The sequence below is a fragment of the Cnephaeus nilssonii genome (assembly GCF_951640355.1).
Source record: "Cnephaeus nilssonii genome assembly, chromosome: 10".
NCBI classification, from domain to species: domain Eukaryota; kingdom Metazoa; phylum Chordata; class Mammalia; order Chiroptera; family Vespertilionidae; genus Cnephaeus; species Cnephaeus nilssonii.
The window spans coordinates 33,443,173-33,466,874 of record NC_137081.1 but is presented as its reverse complement, the minus strand read 5'-3'; the positions used below and the strand labels follow the sequence as shown (position 1 = coordinate 33,466,874).

The 23,702-nt window shown below is 45.8% G+C and overlaps 1 protein-coding gene across 3 annotated transcripts in view; it reads right to left on the bottom strand.

The window, feature by feature from the left end:
• The window catches only part of AGAP1 (ArfGAP with GTPase domain, ankyrin repeat and PH domain 1), a 413,559-nt gene that overhangs the window by 119,030 nt on the left and 270,827 nt on the right, over positions 1 to 23,702 (bottom strand). For all 3 annotated transcript variants that reach the window (XM_079783223.1, XM_079783222.1, XM_079783221.1), the window contains exons 11-12: positions 16,381 to 16,549; positions 66 to 224 (exon numbers count right to left, since the gene is read on the bottom strand). In XM_079783223.1, the coding sequence (XP_079639349.1) occupies positions 66 to 224; positions 16,381 to 16,549 (328 nt within the window). The remainder of the gene's footprint in view (positions 1 to 65; positions 225 to 16,380; positions 16,550 to 23,702) is intronic.

Here is a 23,702-nt window from a genome sequence, read left to right as displayed (position 1 = left end):
AGCGGAGAGCTCAGGGTGCCGAGTCCGGCCCCTGGCCTAGTCCGTGGGGCCGCGTCCTCTCTTACCACTGCTGATGGCCGAGTTTGCAATGACCGTAGCCTCACTCCACTGGTCGGCACTGGAGACAGAGTAGGACCGCTGCTGCATGCCGTCCGGTCGGCTGTTGAAGGAGCCCAGGCTGATGCCGCTGGCCATCTGAGACCCAGATGCACTAGTGACATTCCCTAGGAATAAACAAGTCGGGTGAACACTCTGTGGACTGCAGACCCCAGAAGCCAGCTCCAGTTAGTCTACGGGGCCTACGCACCTGTGCACCGTGGGCCCTGGCACCGAGAGAGCTGTCGTCCTGCTTACGCGGAGGCGGAAGCTTCATACAGATCAATATTCGAGAGGAACGAGAGGGTGCAGTGAGTCTTGGGTGCTTGGCAAAGCATGGTGAGGGGCTAATGCCTCCGATGACTGCACCCGAAATGATCCCACACAAAGACACCCGGCACAACAACCGTCTCTAGATGGAGCCAAGGTGCAGACAGGAGACCCCCCCTTGAGGAAAAATGTGAAAATGACCGCCAACTGGGAGTCCATTTTGGTGCCAGAGAATGGTGTCCACAGTGAAGATATACTTGGCAATCAACACAAATCAAAGTTCCTGGATACATGTGCAAGGAAACCAGGCAAGTTTACCCTGGACCTTGAAAAGACGCATCAGAGGAAAAACAACCTTAGCCGCTCCACGGTGCACATGGAGGGAGATGAAAAAGAATCCATTGTGACTTAGGGATTTGCATTAGCTGCTCAACTTCAAAATGAATTACTTTCTGGCCGCACTGATTTTAGGCTCCATGCCTTTCTCTACCACTCCGCCGACCACACCTTGCTGCTAGTGAGCTTGTTAGCTCTATGTGCAGAGCTTCAAAGGGATTAGGTTTCTTTTTAAAAACTTTCCTCCAATTGTTTTCTTTAAAAAAATATTTTTATTAGATTTATTGGGGTGACAGTGGTTAACAGGATCATATAGGTTTCAAGTGTACATTTCTATGATACAAGATCTGGATATTGCACTGCGTGCCCACCACCCATCCTCCAACTGTTTTACTTTAGAACCAATTAAGTTTTAAATTGTTTTGAAACAACAACAACAAAACCTTCTGAACGTAAGGGTGTGGTTTGGGCCTTCTCTTCCCCTTGGGGGTGCGGATGCCCACACCCACGAATCAGAGTGGATTTCCGGATGAGGCTCCTCCCAAACCCCTCCGCACCCAGGCCCCTTTCCGTTTCCACAGAGTTCCTCGCAGACCAAGGCGTCCGGACACTGGTAACATTGTGAGGGTGGATGAGAGTTAAATGAAAAGGTAGAGAAGAGAATTGGGGAAAACAACAATGAGAGGGTACACACAAGCCGGCACCCACTGCTAAGCCAGGCCCCTGAGCTCGGGCTGTCACCCACTGCTAAGCCACTGTAATGATACAGAAATACAACTGTGTAACTGAAAATAGAAAAGTGTAAGGGGAAAGAAATAGTTTCTGCCTTAAATATACAGTTTGGAGACACACAACCAGGTACTTGCCTATAAATGTAAATACATAGAGACACGTTTTAAATTTGAGGGAAACCAGTGGTCCGTAGAGGGGCGCGTGATGCGGGGATGCAGCCCTGCTGGCCCAGGGAGGCCCGGGCAGCATCCCACCCAGGGGAGCAGTCGCAGGCCAGCAGGCACACTTTGAGGCATTTCTACCGACTTGAGAAATCCATCAGTCAAATCAACTACCCCCAGTGTTTCATGACTATCACCCCACACTGGGGATCGAGCCTGCAATCCAGGCATGTGCCCTCACCAGGAATCAAACCCTGACCTCCAGGTTCATAGGCTGACGTTCAACCACTGAGCCACAATGGCTAGGCATGTGAATATTTTCAAAACTATACAGATTTAAAATCTAATTATAGTATCTTATGTCAGAATTTTTGATACGTATTTACACACACACACACACACACACACACACACACACACACACACGAGTTCAATGAGCCCAGCAAAGGCTCATGGGTAATTTCATTTCTGTTCCTGAATGAAGGTTACTAATTACCTGGTCAGGTAACACTGCCTCCAATTCCAGTTTTTTAAATCTAGATGCATTTGGCAATGGCTGACCTGTATATGACCACCCAGGGAGTTTTCACTTTTGAGCACAGAAGGGAGATGCTACATTTAAAACCACGTTATTCTCTAAGCTCTCTAGGGCTACCCTGTTCCTCGAATGGAAAGTCATGGCCCATGAACAGTTGTTAGCTAAGTGGAGGAGCTGGAGTTCCCATTTATGAAAGAGGCCCACGACTTGCCTGACTTCCTGAGAGCAAAGGATCTCAAGATCAAGGCCACCTGAACACAGTGGCGCCTAAATGTGGTCTTAAATGCCGTCAGGGTTCTCCCTGTGCTCCAGCGGCCGCCATGCTGGGCCAGGCGGAACAGCTGGGGGTCTAGAACCCACATGGCCGTCAACAGTCAATAAAGACAGGAAGCTTCAAATTGACGAGTTAAATCAAATTCTGACACCCGGTTAGTGAGAAAGTGCGCTTAACAAAAGACCTGAGCTCTTGCCATCCAGCCACACTAGCATCACAAGTACAGATGGCCAGCAGGGCTGGCGTTACAGACCAAAACACCGGTAGGAATGCAAGGTGGGAACAGCCTGGCCCGAGTCAATGCCGATCGTGTCCCATTATAAAGAGCAGGGTCCTCTTCTCTCCTTTGAAGTAACTGCTGAGTGTGTTGACGTCACCCGTGGGGGAACAAGACAATGCTGATGCTCTGGCCACTGCTACTGCTGCAAGGAACTGTCACCTGTCCTTACCCAGGAGTCTCCGAGTTCCACAAACTGGCAGGTAGCTTCCCTGCAAGGAGGGTACGTCAGACCTGCACCGTACCTGTCACCTCCTCTCACAGTGACCTCCTGGACTTCCTTGTCTCACCTCATTGAACTCCTGCTGGGCAGGCACAATGAAGGAGACATAGTCCCGTCCTTAAGGAAGCTACATCTAGTCCAGTAGAAAGTACCAGACAAGTCTGCATGTGGCCAAAATGCCAGGTGGGGACCACAGGAGCCGAGAGGTGTGAGCGGCAGGGAATCATGCCTGCTGGACGGCTCAGGAAAGATTCGTGGATCCCGCAGGACTTTGGAATTGGCCCGCCCTGTACAGAACAGCATGGAAGGAGGGGACGCTACATTACCCCAGGACAACCCCACTGCTCTCCTAGCTGACTCAACTGATGGGAGGCCTTCACAGAACAGCCCATATGTTTCTCTCTCAAGAGTCCTGTTTTTATTTATTTATTTATTCATCCTCACCTGAGGATATGTTTTAAAGAGGGGAAGGGAAACAGAGAGATTGATCAGCTGCCTCCCGTATGTGCCCTGACCAGGGATCGAACCTGCAACCTAGGTATGTGAATCAAGCCGGCAAACTTTTGGGTGTAGGAGATGACGCTTCAACTAACTGAGCGACTGGGCCAGGCCTCAAGATTCCTCTTTCTATTTCATATCCTCCAAACTAAAACCATACGGACATGCATAAACACATCCACCAGAGAACACGTACAAGAATGTCCACAGTGGTATTTAATGGCTGAAATGTCCATCCACCACTGATACCTCTTAGTGTATCCATATGATGGAATATTACACCCAGTAAGAATGGATGAACTATGACACGGGCCACAAAGGACCACAGAGAGGATGTGGAGCAAAAGAAGACAAATAGGAGAGCACCAACTGTTACGGTCCCATCCAACGGTTCAAGATCAGCAGGCAAAACTCATCTGGAGAGTGAGAAATCAGATGGCCATCACCCTTGAGTGTGTGCGTATGTGTGTTTGGGGGGAGGTGTGGGCAGTGGCAGGAGGTGGTCTACAGGGGCTTCCTGAGCTGTTGGCCACCTGCTGCTTCCTGATCTGTGTGCTGGTCACCTGTGCCCTTACTTAGCTATAACTTAGGATTTTGCACTTTCTTTGTGTACATTATATCAATAACATCTAACTCCCACCCCCCCTGCATAAAAACAAACAAACAAACAAAAAAAACCCAAAACAAACCACCACAGATCATCCGAATGGTTTGAGAATTCAGAGGTTAGGTCAGGAGTCAGGTCGGGCAGGAGACAGTTTCACCAAACAATGGCCCAGCCCTACAAAGTAGGAGACACTGGTGTTCCTAGGAAGCAGATCACAACGGGCCCTCTTTGGTATTGTCTCAGCATTTCCCCCCAAAATCCATCTGTGTTACTATGATACACAGGCCGACTTCCTGGCCCATTCCTGAGCTCAGCAACGGTGTCTCCTCAGATACCCCGTGGAGCTGGGGCTGCTGGCCGGATTCGCAGGGGGCAGCCCAATTACCATGCTAATCCCGGCCCAGGGCCATCCCCTTGATGTGGGTGTGCGTGTGCTCACTGGGCCGCCCTGATTAGCCGCTTCCTTCTGTCAAAAGCCCCAGATTCTTCCCAAAGAATAATTTTAGCTTTCCGCATAGCCCTGAAGTGTACGAGTTGATTTGAAAAGGTACTTACCTCCACCATATGCTATTTTTCTTTAAACAATTTGCATTTCAAAGTGAACATGGCATTTATATCTGAATGCACATCAGTGTGTTGCCTGAACTGATCTCAAAGGAGCATGAAGAAGATGCTGGTTTTCTATTGAGCAAGAATGTTTTCATCCACCAAATGACATCAAAGCCAGCGTTCCTCTTTTAAGCGATAGGATTATTATATTAAAAATAGCCTGTTCTGACTTAAAAAAAAAAGAGACTCTGAAATAGGCTTTTCATAGCATTCAAGTAAAGGCTCATCAACAATCATTTCTTTTAAAATACAACACTTTGCTCACTGCCCCGCCTGATTTGGGTCCATCTTCACAAACCAGACGTGACCTTGTCAATGGTTTGAACTAGGAAACAATATCTGGCATGTGACTTATTGGTTAAATTGCCTGAAAACGATCAGCGACTTGCAGAGACAGGTGATACTGAAGTTCATGTTACAGTGAGATACTCGGGGAGCAAAACCCAATGAGGACTCAAAGAGCAAGTGAGTGTAGAACAAGCATTTATTTCCCCTGTGGAGCTTTCATTTAAAAAATCATAACTACAGGACTGTGATGGACAGAAACTCCCTTCTTCCCTTGGAGGCCTCACCCTTAGGAACGTACGGAGATGACTGCTTTTGCAGGTCCATTCCCAGGCCCACGTAGCTTCCAATGTTGTAAAAGCTCAGAGTGTGAGGTTAGCTTGCAAACCTACACCCTGCTCTGCATGCAATGGGAAAACCAGGTTTGCTGGAATCAGGACTGGATGGCGCAGGCCTTTCTAACCGCGACATCACTTCTAACTAGGCCTTCACCATCTGTCCCATCCTCTAATTATAACCCCAAAAAGAATATAATTCACAACACTACCATACAAAGTGAGATCCAAATGATTTAAGTGCACTGAGCAGGGCCCACTGGCCTCACTGTTTGCCCTGGAAATCGGCCTCCCTCCTGGCCACCAGGACTTCAGGCCAAGAGGACCGTCTCCCAGGACACATTCAATATCTCTTCTTAAAGACGTAGGCGTCCAGGACTCTGCCTTATGTGGTACTTGTTTTGTAAAAGTGCCATTCAGCACATCTACTGAAGTAGAAATCTCGTGTTTCTCAGACTACAATGCACTTTTTTTTGGTAAAATATTTTCCACAGCATGTTTACCAGAAAAAAAAAGGGATGTACGGATTACAGACGCAGTTGTAAGGGGAAATGTAATTACTACCAAATACAATAGGGCGGCCACGCTCAGAATTAAAATCCTGGAACTAGAAGTGCGCTGTTATTTCCTGAAATGTGAAACAGTTCTTTTCTTCTGACTTCTCCCTATTATAATTATGATGCCAAGAGGGAAAAATGGGAGTCTTTTGTCATATAAATTTCTTAAAGGTTATCTTACAACATGATACAGATATAAAAGTAATGAGATAGAAGTCTACCAAAATTCCATTTAATAGGTTGTCTCTATATTAAACATAGCATTCATTTTTCTTATAACCATGGAAAAGATGTGATTTTATATTATACTTCTTTTTAAAATTAAAAAAATTTTTTTAGAGAGTGGTAGGAAGGGAGGAGGCAGAGAGAAACACTGATGTTTGAGAGACACATTGATTAGTTGCCTCCAGCACCCACCCCGACCGGGGTCAGCTATCCAACCTGCAGTCCAGGTATGTGCCCTTGACTGAGACCCTCTGGTGCATGGGCCAGCGCTCTAACCACTGAGCTCACCGGCAAGGGCTACATTATACTTCTTTGATATTTTCCATTTCCTTCCACTTTCCATGTTGTTCCATTATCTTCATAATAATTTTAAATAGTATATAACATCTTACTGATTAAATGTAGATAATTTATATTACTGGTTTTTTACTTCTGGATAGTTTTGGTTGTTTCCAGTCCCTCGTTATTATAAACAATACTGCAAAGGACATCTTCTACTTTCAGATATTTTTCTTAGGATAGAATCCCAGAAGAGTTATTATTGGGTCAAACAGCATTAGCATCTTTCTGACTCATGATATATGTTTCTGATTAATTTTCTTAATGCCCAGTGGACTAAAAAATATGGAACCTGGCATCTGGAAAACAGTTCAGTTCATAATTTGTAAAATGGAAAATAATAATGAAATGGTGATAATAAGAATATTCCCATGTAGTTGGTATAAGGCTTCAATGACATAAACTGCCCTGTGAACTGCAAAGGCTCTGCAGGTATTCATGGTTTTTAATTTTGCCAACAGTGAGTTTTCCTTTTCTCTCTAGTCTATTTTTTAGTAAAAGTTTAAAAGGGTGATGTTGCTAATTTTGTTTGACTTTACCACCTAAGAAGTCTGTTTTATGTATGTTTTTCTCATGAAGGAGTTTCTTCGTGTGTAAGCTGCTCGTGCTGTTTGCCTCACGTCTGTGTTTTAGTGTTGTCGTCATCCTCACTCTGTGAGCCCACACAGTCGTCACCCAGTGGCATTGTGAACGCCTATGGTCCAGGGACAGCTCAGCAACACTCCTGCGCACTTAGGTACCACCCATTTCTGGGTATGGGTTGCAAGAATGAATTTGTACGCAATACAGTAATAATAAGGTATGACAACATTACACAAAAGGAGGATAAAACTAAGGATTTTCTTTTAAGCAATAAAACACGATTATGGCATTCAAGTAATCATGTCTTATATAAAACAAAGTCCAAGGAGCCCAGATCTTGTCCTCTAGATCTTATTTGGTTATATAACCCCAAGAAATCAATCCAATTGTTTAGTTTTGCCATGCATAATAATTTTATCTTTAAAACACCGTCCGTCCTTTATTATGATAAATGCAATAGGCGTGGTTTGTACAAAATTCATTTTTATTTGACTGCACTGTTTTGAGGGGAGCTTTCTTGGCTACCACTGAATTATCTAATCCCTTTGAGGGAGGAAGCCAAGGTGGTCACAGGGCTCCACCCTCCGAAGAGCTCGCTTCAACGTCTCTCTCCTGATCCTTATGAAATCATCTCTCGGGAGCAGATACAGAAATCATGGAGGGGTGAGAGCACCGAGGAACGCCTGCGTTCATACTGAGGACGCGAAGGTGGGCTTCATGTGTGTGGGTCGGGATGCACTTGGGTGTGAGCTCTCACTAGACGTCCCCCAGAAAGACGGACTTCCTCTGTGGGCGGGTAACGACAAAGCACTGGGCACAAGGCCTGCGATGGCAGAATGCCACGACTGCTCTCCTCCACCAATTCTCCTACTGATGTGGGAATGGGAGTGAAGCAAGCAGACCAATCACAGGCTTGACTCCACGCAGAAGGGCTTTCCCAGGGCCCAGGTTCCAGCCGAGGCCCCAGCCAGCGGTCAGATACCTCCGAGGTGGCTGGGACTATTCCCAGAGACCCGTCTCAGCGCCCACCTCTCCTGTGGCTGCTCTTCCCCCGCTGCCCATGAAGCATGATGCCAACACCTGAAACACTATTTCTTCACCAAACATACTTATTTTTGTTGTTTGTTTGTTAATCCTTACCTGAGAATACTTTTACTATTGCTTTTTCAGAGAGAACAGTAGGGAAGGAGGGAAGGGGAGAGAGAGAGAAACCAAGAGAGAGTGAGAGAAACATCGATGTGAGAGAGACACACTAACTGCTTCCCGCACACGCCCAACAAGCGGGGCGGGAAGTGAACCCGAAACCCAGGGACATGTCCTTGACCGGGAATCAGACCCTCTGGTGTGTGGGCCAATGCTCTAACCACTTAGCAGGGCCAAACATATATTCAGGGCCAAACATACATTTCTGAAAGGGAAAAAAAGTTTCTGAAGCAATTTTCATTTACTTATAGGCACTCTTGTTCCCATAGAGATGCATACATCTCAGTATCTAACATCCCTCTTATGCATTTAACTGAATTCACTAAGGATCAAGTTGCTTTTGTCAGTGCTTACAGCAAAGAGCACTCCATTTAGAGTTCAAGTAATTGGAGGTTTCCTTAAACTGGACAGTGTGATTTTGATTTGTACTGGCGCTGTGTCCCAGCGATCCTGACCAGAGAAGGTGCAGCGGAGGGACTGCTGTCTGAAAGAAGGCAAACGGCACTCATCCTCAGTGTTTATCACTTACGTCGAACAGGATGGGTGGTACAAATATTCACTTAATTAAAAAATAATTGCTGGGTCACAAAACTGGGAGAGGATAACAAAGAAAGAGAAATAATGGTCTGTGCCTCAAAGAGCTTACAATTTAATGATGGGAACAATATAAAACAAATTTGCCTACATCTCAGTGGGAGAGATGTAAGAGCAGAAATAGCTGACCGTAAGGATGCATCTCTCGTAGAAGCTGAAGACGCTGCAACTCTTCAGCTGAATTTCAGATGTACCTAACTTCCTGAAATTTCAGTCTAAGAGAAACCTCACAAAACATTTATTTTCCCCGCCCAAAAGAAAAACTTTTTAAATAGCCACTGAAACCTACTCCAATAAAACCTGGTTTATGAACGAAGATTATCATCAGATGATACTGATTTTGGGATTATTTTGCAGCAAAATAATTCACCACCAGGAAGGCTTTCCTTTGCAAGCGTCCCACCAAGCTGCTAAAAAAGCATTTAGCAAACACGCCCGATTTATACATCAGAGGACTCAATGTTGTAAACAAAGTCCCCAGTGTGGGAAGTTAAACGGGGGGGGGGGGGGGGGGGGGGGCGGTTGGCAGAAACGGGGCGAGGGGCCAGGTTCTGAGGTTCTAACCAGCGAGAGGCGTGGGACTCCACAAACCAGGAGGAGACACACGGGGACACGCACAGCCCATCCGTACACGGAGCAGACTCCGGAGTTATTAAAATGTTTTCTAGACCATTTGAAACTAAACAAAGAAAAACTTTGTTTCTATGAGACAACCACAGATCGAGTTTGGATGTTGCTTATTTTTTTTTTTTTTTAATAGCTATTACCACTGTAACAGCAGCTTAGCGACGCGGCGTCTGCAGTGTGAGCAGTTTTGATAAACAGCCTCTGCGGGCCACACAACGGGGATAATGTATCCTTAAGTACCGCCAATGAGCTGCCATTCTGCACAGCCAATTACTTCTGTGCGTCTGTCACTCAAAGGAAAAATGACTGAGCCCATTAGATGAAACCTTTGTCACTGTTCCTAATGCACTCTTAGGCCTCATTAATCTCCGGGAGCAGCAACAGAGCCGCCGGTGCCTCATCGCCTCCCCCGAACAGGCCCACGTGAAGCCTCTCATCTCTCCCCCAAGTGCACCGCGTTAATCAAGCTCTCCTTATTACCCAGTCCCTGTCACGGCGGAGAGCGCGCTCCCTCTTAAATGCTCTCATTATGACCCATCTTTAGAGCCGGCTAAGTGGAAAAAAAGAGAGAGGGAGAGAGGGAGAAAGAGGACGGGAGAGAAAGAGGAGAGGAAAAAGCAAGTCCGATCGCATTAATATTCATGACAATAATTAGTATTCTAGGTCACTGAATATTCATGCTATTAGTTTGGTTTTTTATGGGTTTGCTGGATGTCCTGATTACTGAAGTGTGGAGGAAAACAGCATGGTTGAGACTTTAGATGTCAACCGCAGTTCAATACTCAAAACACACCGAGATCCCGCCCCCACCCCTGGAAACGCAGCCCCAACCCTCGGGAAGGCTGCACTGTTTTGAAACCACTGGGGGCCTGAAGTGGGGGGAGGGGGGGAGGAGGAAAGGTTTCCTGTGACAAAGCGTCCATCTGGTTAGGATAAACACATAGTCACAGTTGCAAACAGCCAACAAAGACCCACTTTAGGGACAAGGAGGTATCTGTCAGCTAGGAACGCAATGTCACCATCAGGACGCGGGAACAGAGATGAGGGGACGCACAGGCCTGGAGCACAGTACCTCGAGGGGACCTTGGCGAGCCCCAAGGACCCTTGTCCTGCCTGCCCGGGTCGCTGCCATCACAGGGGGAATGCTGTCTGTGGTGTCTACACAAAGGCTTTATACACAGACTTTATGGCATTTAAAAAACTAATTCAAAACCTGATCTGCTGTCCTCCTCCCTTTTCTTCATTAACGACGAGCACCCCTGCTGTGATGGACGGCTGATGCAGCTCTGGACACTCAGTCACCTTGGCCAAGCTTTGGAGAGGCACCAGCGTGAGGTCCTCCCAAGAACAGACGTGGTACCATCTTCCCATGTTAAAGATGAGGAAGCTGAGTGTAGAGAGACAACTGCACAAGGTCCCAAGGTGTGGGGTGTGGGATTCAATTCAGTTTTTCTGACTCCTGAGGCCGTTGTGTTTTCCTGCTCTCTACTTAAATGTCAAAATAATTGTCAGAGTTAACATAAACAGCCTTCTGTCACATGAGGGTATAATTCTACCAGAGTGGCTGGCCAAAAACTCCATCAGAAACTACCTGGACATCTGCCTGCCTTCTCTGGAAGTGTACCTGAGGTTACAGGTGGGTAGATTCTCTAAAATGGGACTTCTGATTGATTCCCATTAGAAAGGCAATGTCAGTTCTGAGCCTGAGGAACAGAAATGGACAAGGGAATGGAGAAGGGAAATTTGACAGGCCCAAATAAATAAATATATTTTGGTTTCTTCTTCTCCTTTTCTTTTTCTTTCCCCCCTCTGTAGTAGATACTGAAATAATTTTTTCAAAAAAAGCCATCGAGAGGAAAATGTTCTCTATCTGTCATCTAAAAAGGGGGGGAGGGACAGATTAACCAAAGAACTTACATGCATATGTACATAATAACCCACGAATAGACAACAGCATGTTGAAGGCGTGTGTGTGTGTGTGTGTGTGTGTGTGTGTGTGTGGCTGGAACAGGGTGGAGAGGTCAATAAGGAAAAAAAAAAGGGGGATATCTTAAATACTTTCAATAAAGATAAATTTTTTTTAGTCTTTTTTTCTTCCTTCACACTTGATTGATAATAGTTTGGCATTGCATAGGCTTCCAGATTCAAAGTTATTTATCCTTAGAAGGGAACTCTTCCATTATCTAGCAGTAGTGTTGTTTTCAGAGGTGAAATTCCATCGTTCCGTCCTTTGTAGGTAACCTGGCTCTTCTCCTACCTCATTTGTTCTCTACGTTTACAGAGCTTCCTCCCCCATCCATCTCAATGCCCGACTCCTCAGACGGGAAGGCCCCAGCATGTCCTCCTCACCTCTAGTATATTTTCTTCTGTTATATCTTTGATTCCCAACAGTGTCATTAGCCATGTTATTTAGAATATTTAACTTATCTAGTCAATCTTTTTGCAATCTTTTTTCTTTAATTTTCAATAACTCCTTCGTTTTTCAATCTTTTGTTTTATTTTATGGATACAATAACTAATCTCTTAAATCTTTCTGACAATAGTAGTTATAATTTCACCAAAAATTATAAACTAACAGGATGGATTAACAAGACAGATACAGGAGCTAAATGAGAAAAGTGTTAACTTTACCAAGGGATAGAAAATAAATTTGAATAAAATGGGTAATAATTGAGTTCCATGATAGGAAACTGTGGTCAAGATTCTGGTTTTCCACCATTAATTGACAGGGTAAAAGCAGTGACAATTGGAGTCACATGCGATTATTTTTAAGGGGAAGGAGTGGTTTTCAAGTTATTCTGAAGTTTACTGGAAAAAACAAATGCATGACAATAGCGAAGAAAAATTGGAGGATAAAGCCAGGGTGGTGAATCTGCATCAGGTCAGACAACGTGGGAATAGCAGATCAATGAAATACATTCTTGAGCGCAGACACAGAGCTCATTTGATTAAATGAGTTAGTTTACAATAAAGGGGGCCAATAGGATAAACAGGGAAGGGAAACATTCACCCTAGAGAGAAAGAACAGTTAGTTACCTATTTGAATTAAGTTTAATTAGATGCCCTATCACATATAATAGACCCAAACAAATTAATGATGGATTAGTAATTAAAATTTTTTTAAAGGACCTGGAAGGTATATAGTCATTCATTATACTATTATTTCAACTTTTCAGTATGTTGGAAAACTTTTATAATAAAAAGTTGGATATGTCTTAAAAAAAGAAACACTACAATGATAAAACTCAAAAATACATATATATGAATTATGTTCTGATTTCAAGATGACTGAAGGCTTTCTAAGTAGAAACCAGAGAAGTAAAAGACATAATTTGATTATATATTAAAAAGGGGGGACCTCTAAATGTAAATAAAACCATGCAGTATAAAAAACAACTAAGTAATTGGGGAAATATTATAAAGTGTTGATATCCTTACTCTACCAAGAGTTCTTACATATCAATAAGGAAAAATAAGCACCCAGTGCAAAAATGGGCAAAGGATACCTCTAAACAACTACAATGTAAGTAATAAGTACGACCAATAAACATGTGAGATGTTCAACCTCACTACTAATTGAAGAAATCCAAATAAACCAAGCATGAGGTATTTTTATTGCTTATCAGATTAGCAGAGAATCTAAAAATGATACTTACATAGCAATATTAGCAAATGTGTGGGGGTTAAATGGGCACTCACTTTATGGATGGAGGGTTACTGCATATGCAACCTTTCTAGAAATTAATTTGGAAATATGAATCAAGAGCCTTATAAATGCTTATACCCACTGACTGAGTCACTTCACATACAGACTTTTTTTTTTTAATCCTCACCCGAGGTTATTTTTTCCATTGATTTTTAGAGAGAGTGGGAGGGAGGGGGGAATGAGGAGGAGAGCGAGAGAAACATGGATGTGAGAGAGACATATTGACTTGTTGCCTCCCACACATGCCCTGACCCAGGGTGGGGATTGGACTTGCAACTCAGGTACGTGCCTTTGACCAGTAATCGAACCCATGACCCTCTGGTGCACAGGCCAATGCTCTAACCACTGAGCCACTGGCCAGAGCCACACACGTACTTTTAAGACAATAATAAGTGTTATGCACAAAAATTTAGGTACATGCATATATTGGGTCTATGTGAATGGAAAAGTTACTGGGAAGAAAGCTACACAACATTGAACTAATTCAATAACACTGAGATAAAAAAAATGAATAATTAAAAAAAAGCAAGCAAAAAAAAAAGCAACACTTCTAGTTAACTCAGAGCTCTAAAACAGAACAGCAGAACTCAAATGAGTGGAGAGTGAGGATAAGGGGAAGTACCATACCAGTTCTTTGGCAAGTAGCTCTAAAATAACAAAAATAATTAATGTCTATTTTTAGCTAAGAGTCCATCCCTTAAAAATAGCATCAATTTACTTCTAATTAAATTTGCTGTGTTGGGATTTTTCACGTGAGGGCACACCCTCTGAACAACAGAACGAAGGGTCACTCACTCTTCCTGGACACGAGCCGATGACATCACCTGCGTGCTTAAGAGGAACGAGCCACGTCTCTCACTGCCACGAATGACTGTGAGACACTTTCTCCCCTGAAACGGACCTGCTCCTGCAGATGTCCCACCCCCACTTCCATGGCCCTGCCTGTGAGACAAATAAGAGGGAAATTGGCCAGGCTTCCTGAGTGGGGATTAACATGGCTCAGGGTCAGCTGGTTTGGCTCAGTGGACAGAGCGTTGGTTTGCGGACCGAAGGGTCTGGGATCGATTCTGGTCAAGGGCACATGCCCGGGTTGTGGGCTCAATCCCCAGTAAGGGGCATGCAAGGAGGCAGCCGATCAATGATTCTCTCTCATCATTGATGTTTCCATCTCTCTCAACCTCTCCCTTCCTCTTTGAAATCAACAAAAATATATGTTTTTTAAAAAGGATGAGTTGTAATAAACTGAGGGTGCAGCCATGGCAAAGGGATTTCAACTGTGCCCCCAACCCCCCATTTACCCACAGCAAGAGTCTTAAAGAGAGTGAACTGGGCTCTGAAACAATGGTCTTAGGAGGACCCACACTCCCTCCCTCGGCAGAGGCCATGACATACCTGACTCCACGGGGTAGGATAAAGGTTACGTGGCATTTTGGATTTTCTATTTGTTACCCAACATTACACTTTCCATATGCAAGTGGCAGTTGAGCACCAAAGATCATATATCTGAAGATAAAGAAGTTCAGACTCCAAATCTCATACAAGCAACACTGCATCCTGGGTGCCTGGCGGAGTCCTGCCCCCGCTTCACTCCCAGCACAGCCCTGCCGCCTGGCCTGCCTCTTGAGGTGGAGCTGCTCACACCCCCCATCACTGGGTCTCCCTCCCTGGGTGCACCCCCCGCCCTGAGCTGCTGTATTTACCTGTCTACTTGTCTCTCCCCCACCAAAGGCTGCCATTCTTGAGGGCAGGGCTTACCTCGTCTCCTGTGTCCCAGGGTCCTGGACTGTGCTTAGCACGCATTAAAAATTCTATCCATGTTTCTTGACTTGAATAACCCATCTCGACAGATGTGATGAGATGGGTTAGAAGGAGAAGGAAAACCAGCTGGTGATGAGGTGACTAATCCTCATTCTACAGCTCAGGGACTCATTGCCCATAGCACATCCAATTCCTGGCACACACCAGGTACTCAATAAATATTTTTAAATAAATAAATAAATACAAAGTAACAAAGACAGCAGTCTTTTCCCTCTTCTTATCCCATAAAGCCAGCACACCATCCTGAAGAGGGAAATGTCACCTATGTCTCGGAAGAAGGGTCAGCAGGTCACAGAGACCAGGCAAAATAACCCCCCTTCTGGAATGAAGCAAGGTCTCCGTGAGCAGAAGGCCCTGGTTCTCTTGATGAGTAGTAACAGCGACGTCTGTATTGGACTTTCTGAGTTTTTTGGCACTTCCACGTGACCTCACCTGCCACCACATCAGTGACTGCACAGAGGCCAGACCAGGTCGGCCTGATGTGGTAGTGACGCACGGACAGTTACCTGCCCAAAGCCCCTTGGCATCAAGCAGCAGAACCCCGGTTCATGGACCCCAGACTCTGCTCCTTTTTATGACCCTGCTTTCCCCAACCGATGCTGTTTATGCCTCAGAACTGTGGGGTCAGCACACCATTCCTCTTCCACAGCATCTCACAGTTCAGAGAGGGACGTGCAGTGTCGTTAAGAAGCAGAGACACATGCAGAAACCACCACAGAACAGAAGTTTATTCTGGGAAGACTAGATGGAGGGAAGAGAGGGGCTTTTTGCTGGAGAAAGACACAGAGAGGTCCCCGTGTTGCAGGACTCTGAGTCCAGTAGGAGGGCCTGACCAGTCCCTATCCCTTTCCTCCAGACAAATAATCGCGGAAACTCAAAGCCACAGTGCCACCGTTTGCAAAGACTCTTAACCAAAAAGAAACCATCTGAATGGTTTGCAATTGCCAGATACGTCTCAGCAAATCTAACTTTGAGAAGGCACTAATTCTCCCTTAAAAGAGAGTAAAGAAAACTAATGCTGTGTTAAAGAATTATGTAATAGTTATGACATAAAGCTGAGAGCATTTAAATGCTCCATGGGTCCAAGGGTTTCCTTTAAATCTCTCTCCAAACGGCCTTTTCCTTTTTATATACTTGGTCCCTATGGGTTAGTTAATACAAAGCCTTGATCCTTGAACAATTCATTCGTGTTTTTACGAAGGCCCTTAAATCCTCTATCATGTGCACAATCGCACCAGCAACCACCTGGCTCTGGACAACCTCGTGGGCTGGCTTGTGCAGCTGGGACTTCGAATGCCACCACGTGCAGTCACAGAACCCGCGGGGGAGAGGGAGGAATCACTGGTGGAGGAGATGAGGCTTCTAGACCTCCATCTACAGCATCACAGCCAACGCCTCCATGAGCCCACAAGCTCAGCAGTGTCCCCAGCCAGCACCATGGACAGCGGCCGGCACAAGACTTCTCTGGTGTGTCTGCCTTAAGCTTACCTGAATTGGGTGAGATGTGTAAACTGCTCATGTCCTTGGACAGGCCGTTGGTTTTGGGGCTGGAGATGGGTGCGCAGGCCGACGTGGCGCGGGGGGGCCTCTTCCCGGGGACCTTCACAGTGGTTCTCAGAAGGTCGATCTCTTTCCCGTGAACGTTCTGCATGTAATCCTGTTCAAACGTTAAACAGCCAAGATAGATTAAAAAGCAGACCTTCCACCAACTGGGACAAGACGGTCTAGTGGATGTCATGAGCTGTAACCCCAGCCCTTTCCCCTGTGGCCCGCACTCTGAAAATAAGGAGGCCTTGATCTGCCTAGCACGGGGGCCTCCCCGTTATACTGAAGTTGGAGCTCTGCCTCCGAGTCCTGCGCTAACCCAAGTCCTGGAGAGGCGAGGAGACAAAGCAGACGGGCCCATCACAGGGGACAAGAACCAGCCGTAAAAAAAGAGCATGGACACAAAGTCATATTGTTTGAACTGTTGCTTATGCGACGGCACACGGGGAACCGGGCCCCTCCTGGATGCTTTACCCACAATTCCACGGAGCAGAACTATTGTGCAGGGACCTTTCTGTCTCAGAGGGCAATGCCGTTAAACATCTCCATGACACTGAAGCTGCCTGGAGGGGAGAAGGCCACTGAGAGCCTGGGTCAGGGGCCTGTTGGCAGATTAGGAGTTATCGACGCTTTCTTGCATTTTGGGGGGCAATGAGCCCGGTGTCTCTGTAGACATTATGACATCAACAGCACTCATCAGAAAGGGATACATTCTGAACCGCTCGTGAGTGGTAACATTTCACAGGATTTAAGACTAAGCAGGAAATGGGATTGGCAACTCCGTCCTTGCAGAATCGTGGTGGGTTCCCTTTAGACCGTGAAGGGGAAAACCCACTGGTGTGTGTTTAGTGTAAGCCATTAGGTTCCTAAGCACAGCCCTCCAATGGCAGCTCTTCGTGCTGAGGCAGGGCCTGGAGGACCATGGGATAGAAACACATGGGGGAGGGGCCAGAAGCTGCACCACAGTGGGGCCAACTCAGCGAGCTCTTCAGAGGGGAGTGAGCTGGGCCTGGCCAAGCTGTGCATTTAAGCTGCAGGGGGGCTTAGGGAGGGTCATCCCAATGTCCCCAGGGCAAGCTGGTGGGGAGGGGTGGTCGGCCACGGCCACCTTGGAGGACAGTTATGGGTTTGGGGAAGGGGGAGGCTGTGTCCATCTGGGAACAGACTGAAAACTTCACCTGGAGATCAAGATGCTTGGAAAACTCCCCCAAATATAACTGACTATGAAAGAAGCTGTGGTTTTGAAAGGATGTGGACCAAGGATGTAAGAAAGCTATTATCATTAAATCGGACTGCAGGACAGGCGGACTGGAGGAAATGTAGGCAGACTCGTGGTGGAGCTCCCTGTGTTGACGATGGGAACAAAAAGCACCTCAAAGAAAGTGACCTCTGGTTAGTGTAGGGCTACGAGCCAAGGTCATTAAAAAGGTCATTCTTAAGCCTATTTCATTTACTTCTATTAATACCTGCCGAAAATAGGCAAGGCCAAGTTTCAAAACCAAAGTTAAGGCTTGTAAATAATGAATTCCTTCTTGCATAGTTACTCCTTTAAAAATATCAACTTGCTATAACTTTCTTCTTTAATGCCAATTCTTAACAAATTAAAATACAATAACAGGAGTGTAATTGAGCATTTATTGCTTATGGGCTCTAAAATGAGGCTAATCAGAGAGTGACTAAGCCTCAGCAGGGCTCTTTTAATGGGCACGTTTCAACATACAATAACCAGGACATTTTATTCAAAATTATTATAGAAATCTACCCAGAGCCTGCTCCTTGGGTTTGAACGCGCCGGGGTACACATCTGTCTGGGGCCCAGCATGGGCCGGGGATCTGTTCTCTTGCCTGAGTTATTTAGGCGCTGAAACTTTACAAGAACTAGCTGGGGGGGGGGGGGGGGGGGGGGAATCAGAATATAACTTGGGCCACTTTTATATTTCAAGTCACCACAGTTTTTAAAAACTGTACCAAAGGCATGTCCTACACCACAAAGGCCCCTCCAGGCGGAGCTCCGGAAACAGGTGGCGGGAGGGACCCTCGAGAACATGGCTTCCAGCTTCTCCCACGAGGAACGACACTGAGCTTCCTGTTTCTGAAAGAACAAACTCATCTTTTTCATCTCTCCTGGGCCTGGTACTGGAGGAATTAAAGCCACAACCACGAAACCCTGTCCCCCATCCTCTGAAGTGGGCTGTGCAGCTGGATGGGTCTGAGGCAGGGACTCCCTGGGTAAAGTAAAGACAGCAAGCTCGATTTTGATATGCAAATGCATGTTCCTTCTCCATGTTCCTTGTAGAAAATGCTGATCGAAGATAAAAGGGGAAAAAACCCTTTAACAAGGCATGAGGGTAATTCAAAGCCAAGTACTTTTAAACAGCACTTAACAAGTCCCCGGGGCCCACTCAAGAGCCAGGCCCCCCAGAGGTGCCATCTCCTGCCCCTCAACAGCTTGAAAAAGTAGTAATTGCAAACCTATTTGCATTTTTCTTCTCAAGTTGTCCATGCTCATCATGTGGATTATTTTTTCCGAGCAGGCGCTGGAGCAGAGGGACCCGTCCAGACGCGCGGATGGCTCTGCCGCCATCCTGCGTCCCCCCGCACCCAGGCTCCGCACCTTCGCCATCCCTTGTTTTTTGCATTTCACTCCTAATTATGTTGCATCTATTGCCGTACACTTAATTAGCTGCATTAATGTGATTTCTTTTCACATAGTCAAGCAATTAAGAGCTATGATTGAGTTTCATTCAATTAGCCTCAACAAACATGCTAATTGATGTCCCAGATGCAAATGAGCTGCAGTGAGAGAAACCTGCTAGCAAGTGAGAGGAGCCCAGAGCCACAGCTTCCAGCTTGCTGCCACCTCTGTGGGGCTGCCACCAGGAGGGTCGGTCATCAGGTCCCCCAGCACGGAGAATTGATGGACAGGCTGCTGTCCAAGGCTGTCCTAAAATCTCACAGTTACGCATCACCAGGACTGGGATATTGTCAACCGTATAACACTGTGCTCCGGCAAGGAGATGGCCCCGAGTCCACACGGAAGTACAGCAGAAGGCTGCTTAAAAAAACCCAGGCGTTCTCCCCAAAACCACCAAGGGGAAGATGCGCATGTCTCCACAGTCTATACAGTGCTCAGTAAATGGCGAGTTCATCTTAGTCAGCTCTGGGGCATCTGGCACTTCAAGTTAAGCGCAGAATACAGCAATCCATCAACAGTCCCTAAAAATACTCTTACTCCATCGATTCGCACTGCCTCCCGTCTGGACGTTACCGGTGGCTGTCTGGTGAAAGATGGTTTGCCCAATGTGTTCACAGGGGCACCGAAGGCAGTTAACAAGGAATTAAAGCCGAACTCCACTGCATAGACGGCTGGACTGGCATCTCAAAGGCAGACGTGCACCGAAGGTCTACTCTCTTAAGTACAGGTGGTGCAATCAACAACACTCCATTTTTCATAATTCAATGGTGGAAAAAATAATGGACATCTTAGTTCCAATTAGGTTTTCCCGATAATAAATGTGAGAAATTTAATATTTTCCATTCATATGCAATATCTCATCTAAGTTAGATAACTTAGGACATACTGACATTTGCTTTGGTCTTTTTACCATGGTTAATCTAATTGGGTATTTCCTCTTTGCATTATCTACCTTAGCAGTGCTCAAATTGTGGTCCTGGGAACACTGGGTTTGGAGGGTGGGTTACAAGTTAAACACTATTTAAAAAAAAATTCCGAGACACTGTCTGCCTTTTTCACTGTGTTGAAAGTTGCTTTGACTTTGCACAAGTGATGGTGGCTAAACCTGCGGGCTCCTTAGCACAAGTGGGACCAAACTGGGCTCCTTTGCTCATTACTGTATTCATGGCCACCCTCTTTAAATACAGACAAGAACAGTCTCATTTCAAAATGTTCTTAAGAACCCCCCAGGGCCCTGGCCGGATAGCTCAGCTGGTTAGAGCCGTGGTCGGCAAACTGCGGCTCGCGAGCCACATGCGGTTCTTTGGCCCTTTGAGTGTGGCTCTTCCACAAAATATCACGGCCTGGGCGAGTCTATTTTGAAGAAGTGGCGTTAGAAGAAGTTTAAGTTTAAAATATTTGGCTCTCAAAAGAAATTTCAATCGTTGTACTGTTGATATTTGGCTCTGTTGATTAATGAGTTTGCCGACCACTGGGTTAGAGCATCATCCCAGTATGGCAAGTTTGCGGGTTCAATCCCTGGTCAGGGCACATACAAGGATCAACCAATGAATGTATAAATAAGTGGAACTACAAATCTTCTCTCTCTTTTTCTTCCTCCCTCCCTCCTTCTCTCTCTCTCTCTCTCTCTCTCTTGAATCAATTTATAAAAAGACAACCCCCAAGTTGATTTTTAAAAAATTTCAACCCTTGAGTACATGCCTTTTTAATTTTTAACTTCCTGGGTGGTGCCCTGGAAAGCACCCGGAGTGCCCCTGCTGCGTCCTGAAGGCCGAGGGTTCCCTTGCAGAGAAGCACCTCCCCGGCTGTGTGAGCGGCGAGCTGAACTAGCCCCCTTTTTGCTGGGCCAACATTTTTACTTGGAAGAACGACCATGTCAGACTTTAACTGCAATTATTCAGTGTTCAGTATTTGGCAGGTATTTTCTTGAAAACAGCATTTATGGCCAATGATAAAATTTGAGCTTTCCCACGACAATGAGGATTTTCAAAACCTGTGTGTCTCACCAGGAGCTTGACACCTTCCAAAGGAGACAGACTTTACTGACAAGGGTGGTGGTGATACAAACGTGATTTCTGGACATGACGGAATGAGTGTCACCCTTTGGAAATCTGCATACCTGTTACACACACCTCTGAGGTGACCGATGCATGGACGCAAGAGGATTCAAAGTGCAAGACAGTTCCAGGGGTTCCAACGTGGCAGAGAATGAACATTTAGTGACACGGTTTCGGATCTGCACGGCATTCCGAGCTTTTACAGACTCCAAGAACATACACAGTGGCCTGAAACGGCTAGCCAAAAACTCCTCCCGTTTCTAACAAAGTAACTGAACCAGGAGAGCGTTTCCTCAGACGCTTTCACCAAAACAACGTATCGCAACGGATTAAAGGAGGCGCTAGCAGACATGACAACCAGCTGTCTTTTATTAAACCGGACAGCACAGAGCTTCGGAAAAATGCACCTGACAGTATTCTTCTCACGATTTTCTTTTGGAAAGTATATTATTCATAAAACATCTTATTTATGGAATAACATTATGTAATCGATGGTTTATTATTCCTATTTTAAATTATATAACTGTTTCAAAATTTTCTAATTTTTAACATGATAAATATTGACCGATATAATGCACAGAAACAAAAGCTCTTTTAAGTGCTTCAATGTTTAGGAGAACTAGCAGTGTGGCCTGATGGTCATGGAATAGCCAGGGCTCTGAGCGTGCGACTGTGGACGGATCTGGGGGTGCACAGATTTGGGGGTGCACGGATCTGGGCCTCTGTGGAGAAATCAGGAGTGGTCTTCAGACCTGTGTCTTCTGGAGGGAAGGAGTGACTCCTTACGCCCTATTTTCACTGTACTTCATAAACGCCCAAAGATGAAGCAGTGTTTTATACAAGTTCTATTTTTAAAAACTCTTTACTTCTGGGGTAAAAAAAAAAAAAGGTATGCAAGAGACACCATCGTTAGATGTACTGCTGTTCCAAAAATCCATTTAATACTGTTTTCAAAGGAAACTAATCTGTAAAGATGTACATAATACCTACCATCCATTCAAGGAGACCCAGCGAATGCCCAAGCCTAGCATTTGTGAATAACAAACACTGGCCTCGTACATAGCCACGGCACAGAGGAAAGCAATGTCCTGAAATCACTAGGAAAATATTGTAAAACTCTGACAGATCTCCTGGCTTTGTCCTTTCAGATCAGGTATCTCAAAAAGAGCCCATTCCTCCTGCTCTCCAGTGGTGCGGCAGGAGGCAGCGCCCGACTGAAGCGCCCTCTAGAGGAGAAACACAGTGTTTCACAAGACGGCCAACGGAATGCCAGGGCTTCACTTTGGGAGGGGGCTCTGTAAACACACACCAGTGTGATGTGTGGCCACCACAGGAAGGAGGTGCCTGGCAAACCCATTTCCCATGGGGCAGAGATCTGATTCTTCACTTAACGAGTGCTTTATTGGGCCTGGTGAGTGACGTGGTAAGAGATGGCTGGCGCAGCCTCGTGAGGGTCAGTGGGCAGGCTTCACGGACCGAGAGCTCCGACCCCACAGCCAGAGCAAGTCCTCCAGCCTGTGTGCTTCCGACAACATGGGCTGAAGTCCAACAGTAGCCAGGGTGGGGGCTGGGGAAAGAGAGGTTATTATCATGTAAATCAAAACACAGCAGAAAATTCCCAACTGCATTGTGAATCTCTTTTGCTTCCCTTTTTAAAAAAATATATATTTTTATTGATTTCAGAGAGGAAGGGAGAGAGAGAGAGAGACAGAAGCATCAATGATGAGTGAGAATCAATGATCAGCTGCCTCCTGCACGACCCACACTGGGGATCAAGCCCGAAACCTGGGCATGTGCCCTGACCAGGAATCAAACCAGTGACCTCCTGGTTCATAGGTTGACTCTCAACCACTGAGCCACGCCAGCCGGGCCTCTTTTGCTTAACTATACGTCTGGATTGACCTAGTGTCCCGTCTTTCCCCTGCAAGAAAGCTTGTCCTCACTGTAGGTTAAAGTGAATATAACCAGCTGTGGCCCGCGTGTTGGAACTGAGGCTGCACAAAACGAATATGTGGGGTACGAACACGGCTTCCTGTCTTCTCAGCCACTGAGGCCTATTCCAAAGGCAGGTGGGAGCGGAACTTCACCTCAAAGAATGTCAAGGAGCCAGCGTCACTCCTGGGCAGGGTGACTTTTAATAATCACAGATGGCTTGCTTGAAACAGGTGAATCTTGGAAATGTTGAGTTATACGGGAATTGTCACCATACTGATACTAGGTCTGTCTGAAGCTCTTTAAAACTTGAGATTCCTGCCCAGCTCGATTCCCAGTAGGGGGCGTGCAGGAGGCAGCCAATCAATGATTCTCTCTCATCATTGATGTTTCTATGTCTCTCTCCCTCTCCCTTCCTCTCTAAAATAATAAAAAATAAATATTTAAAAAACAAACAAAACAAAAAAACCCCTTGAGATTCCTTGCGATGAATTTGCTGGAGTATGCAACACTTAAAGACAGATTTTTTAAGAGAAGAAATACACATCTGCATACACATCTGTCCTCCAGAGCACTGATGA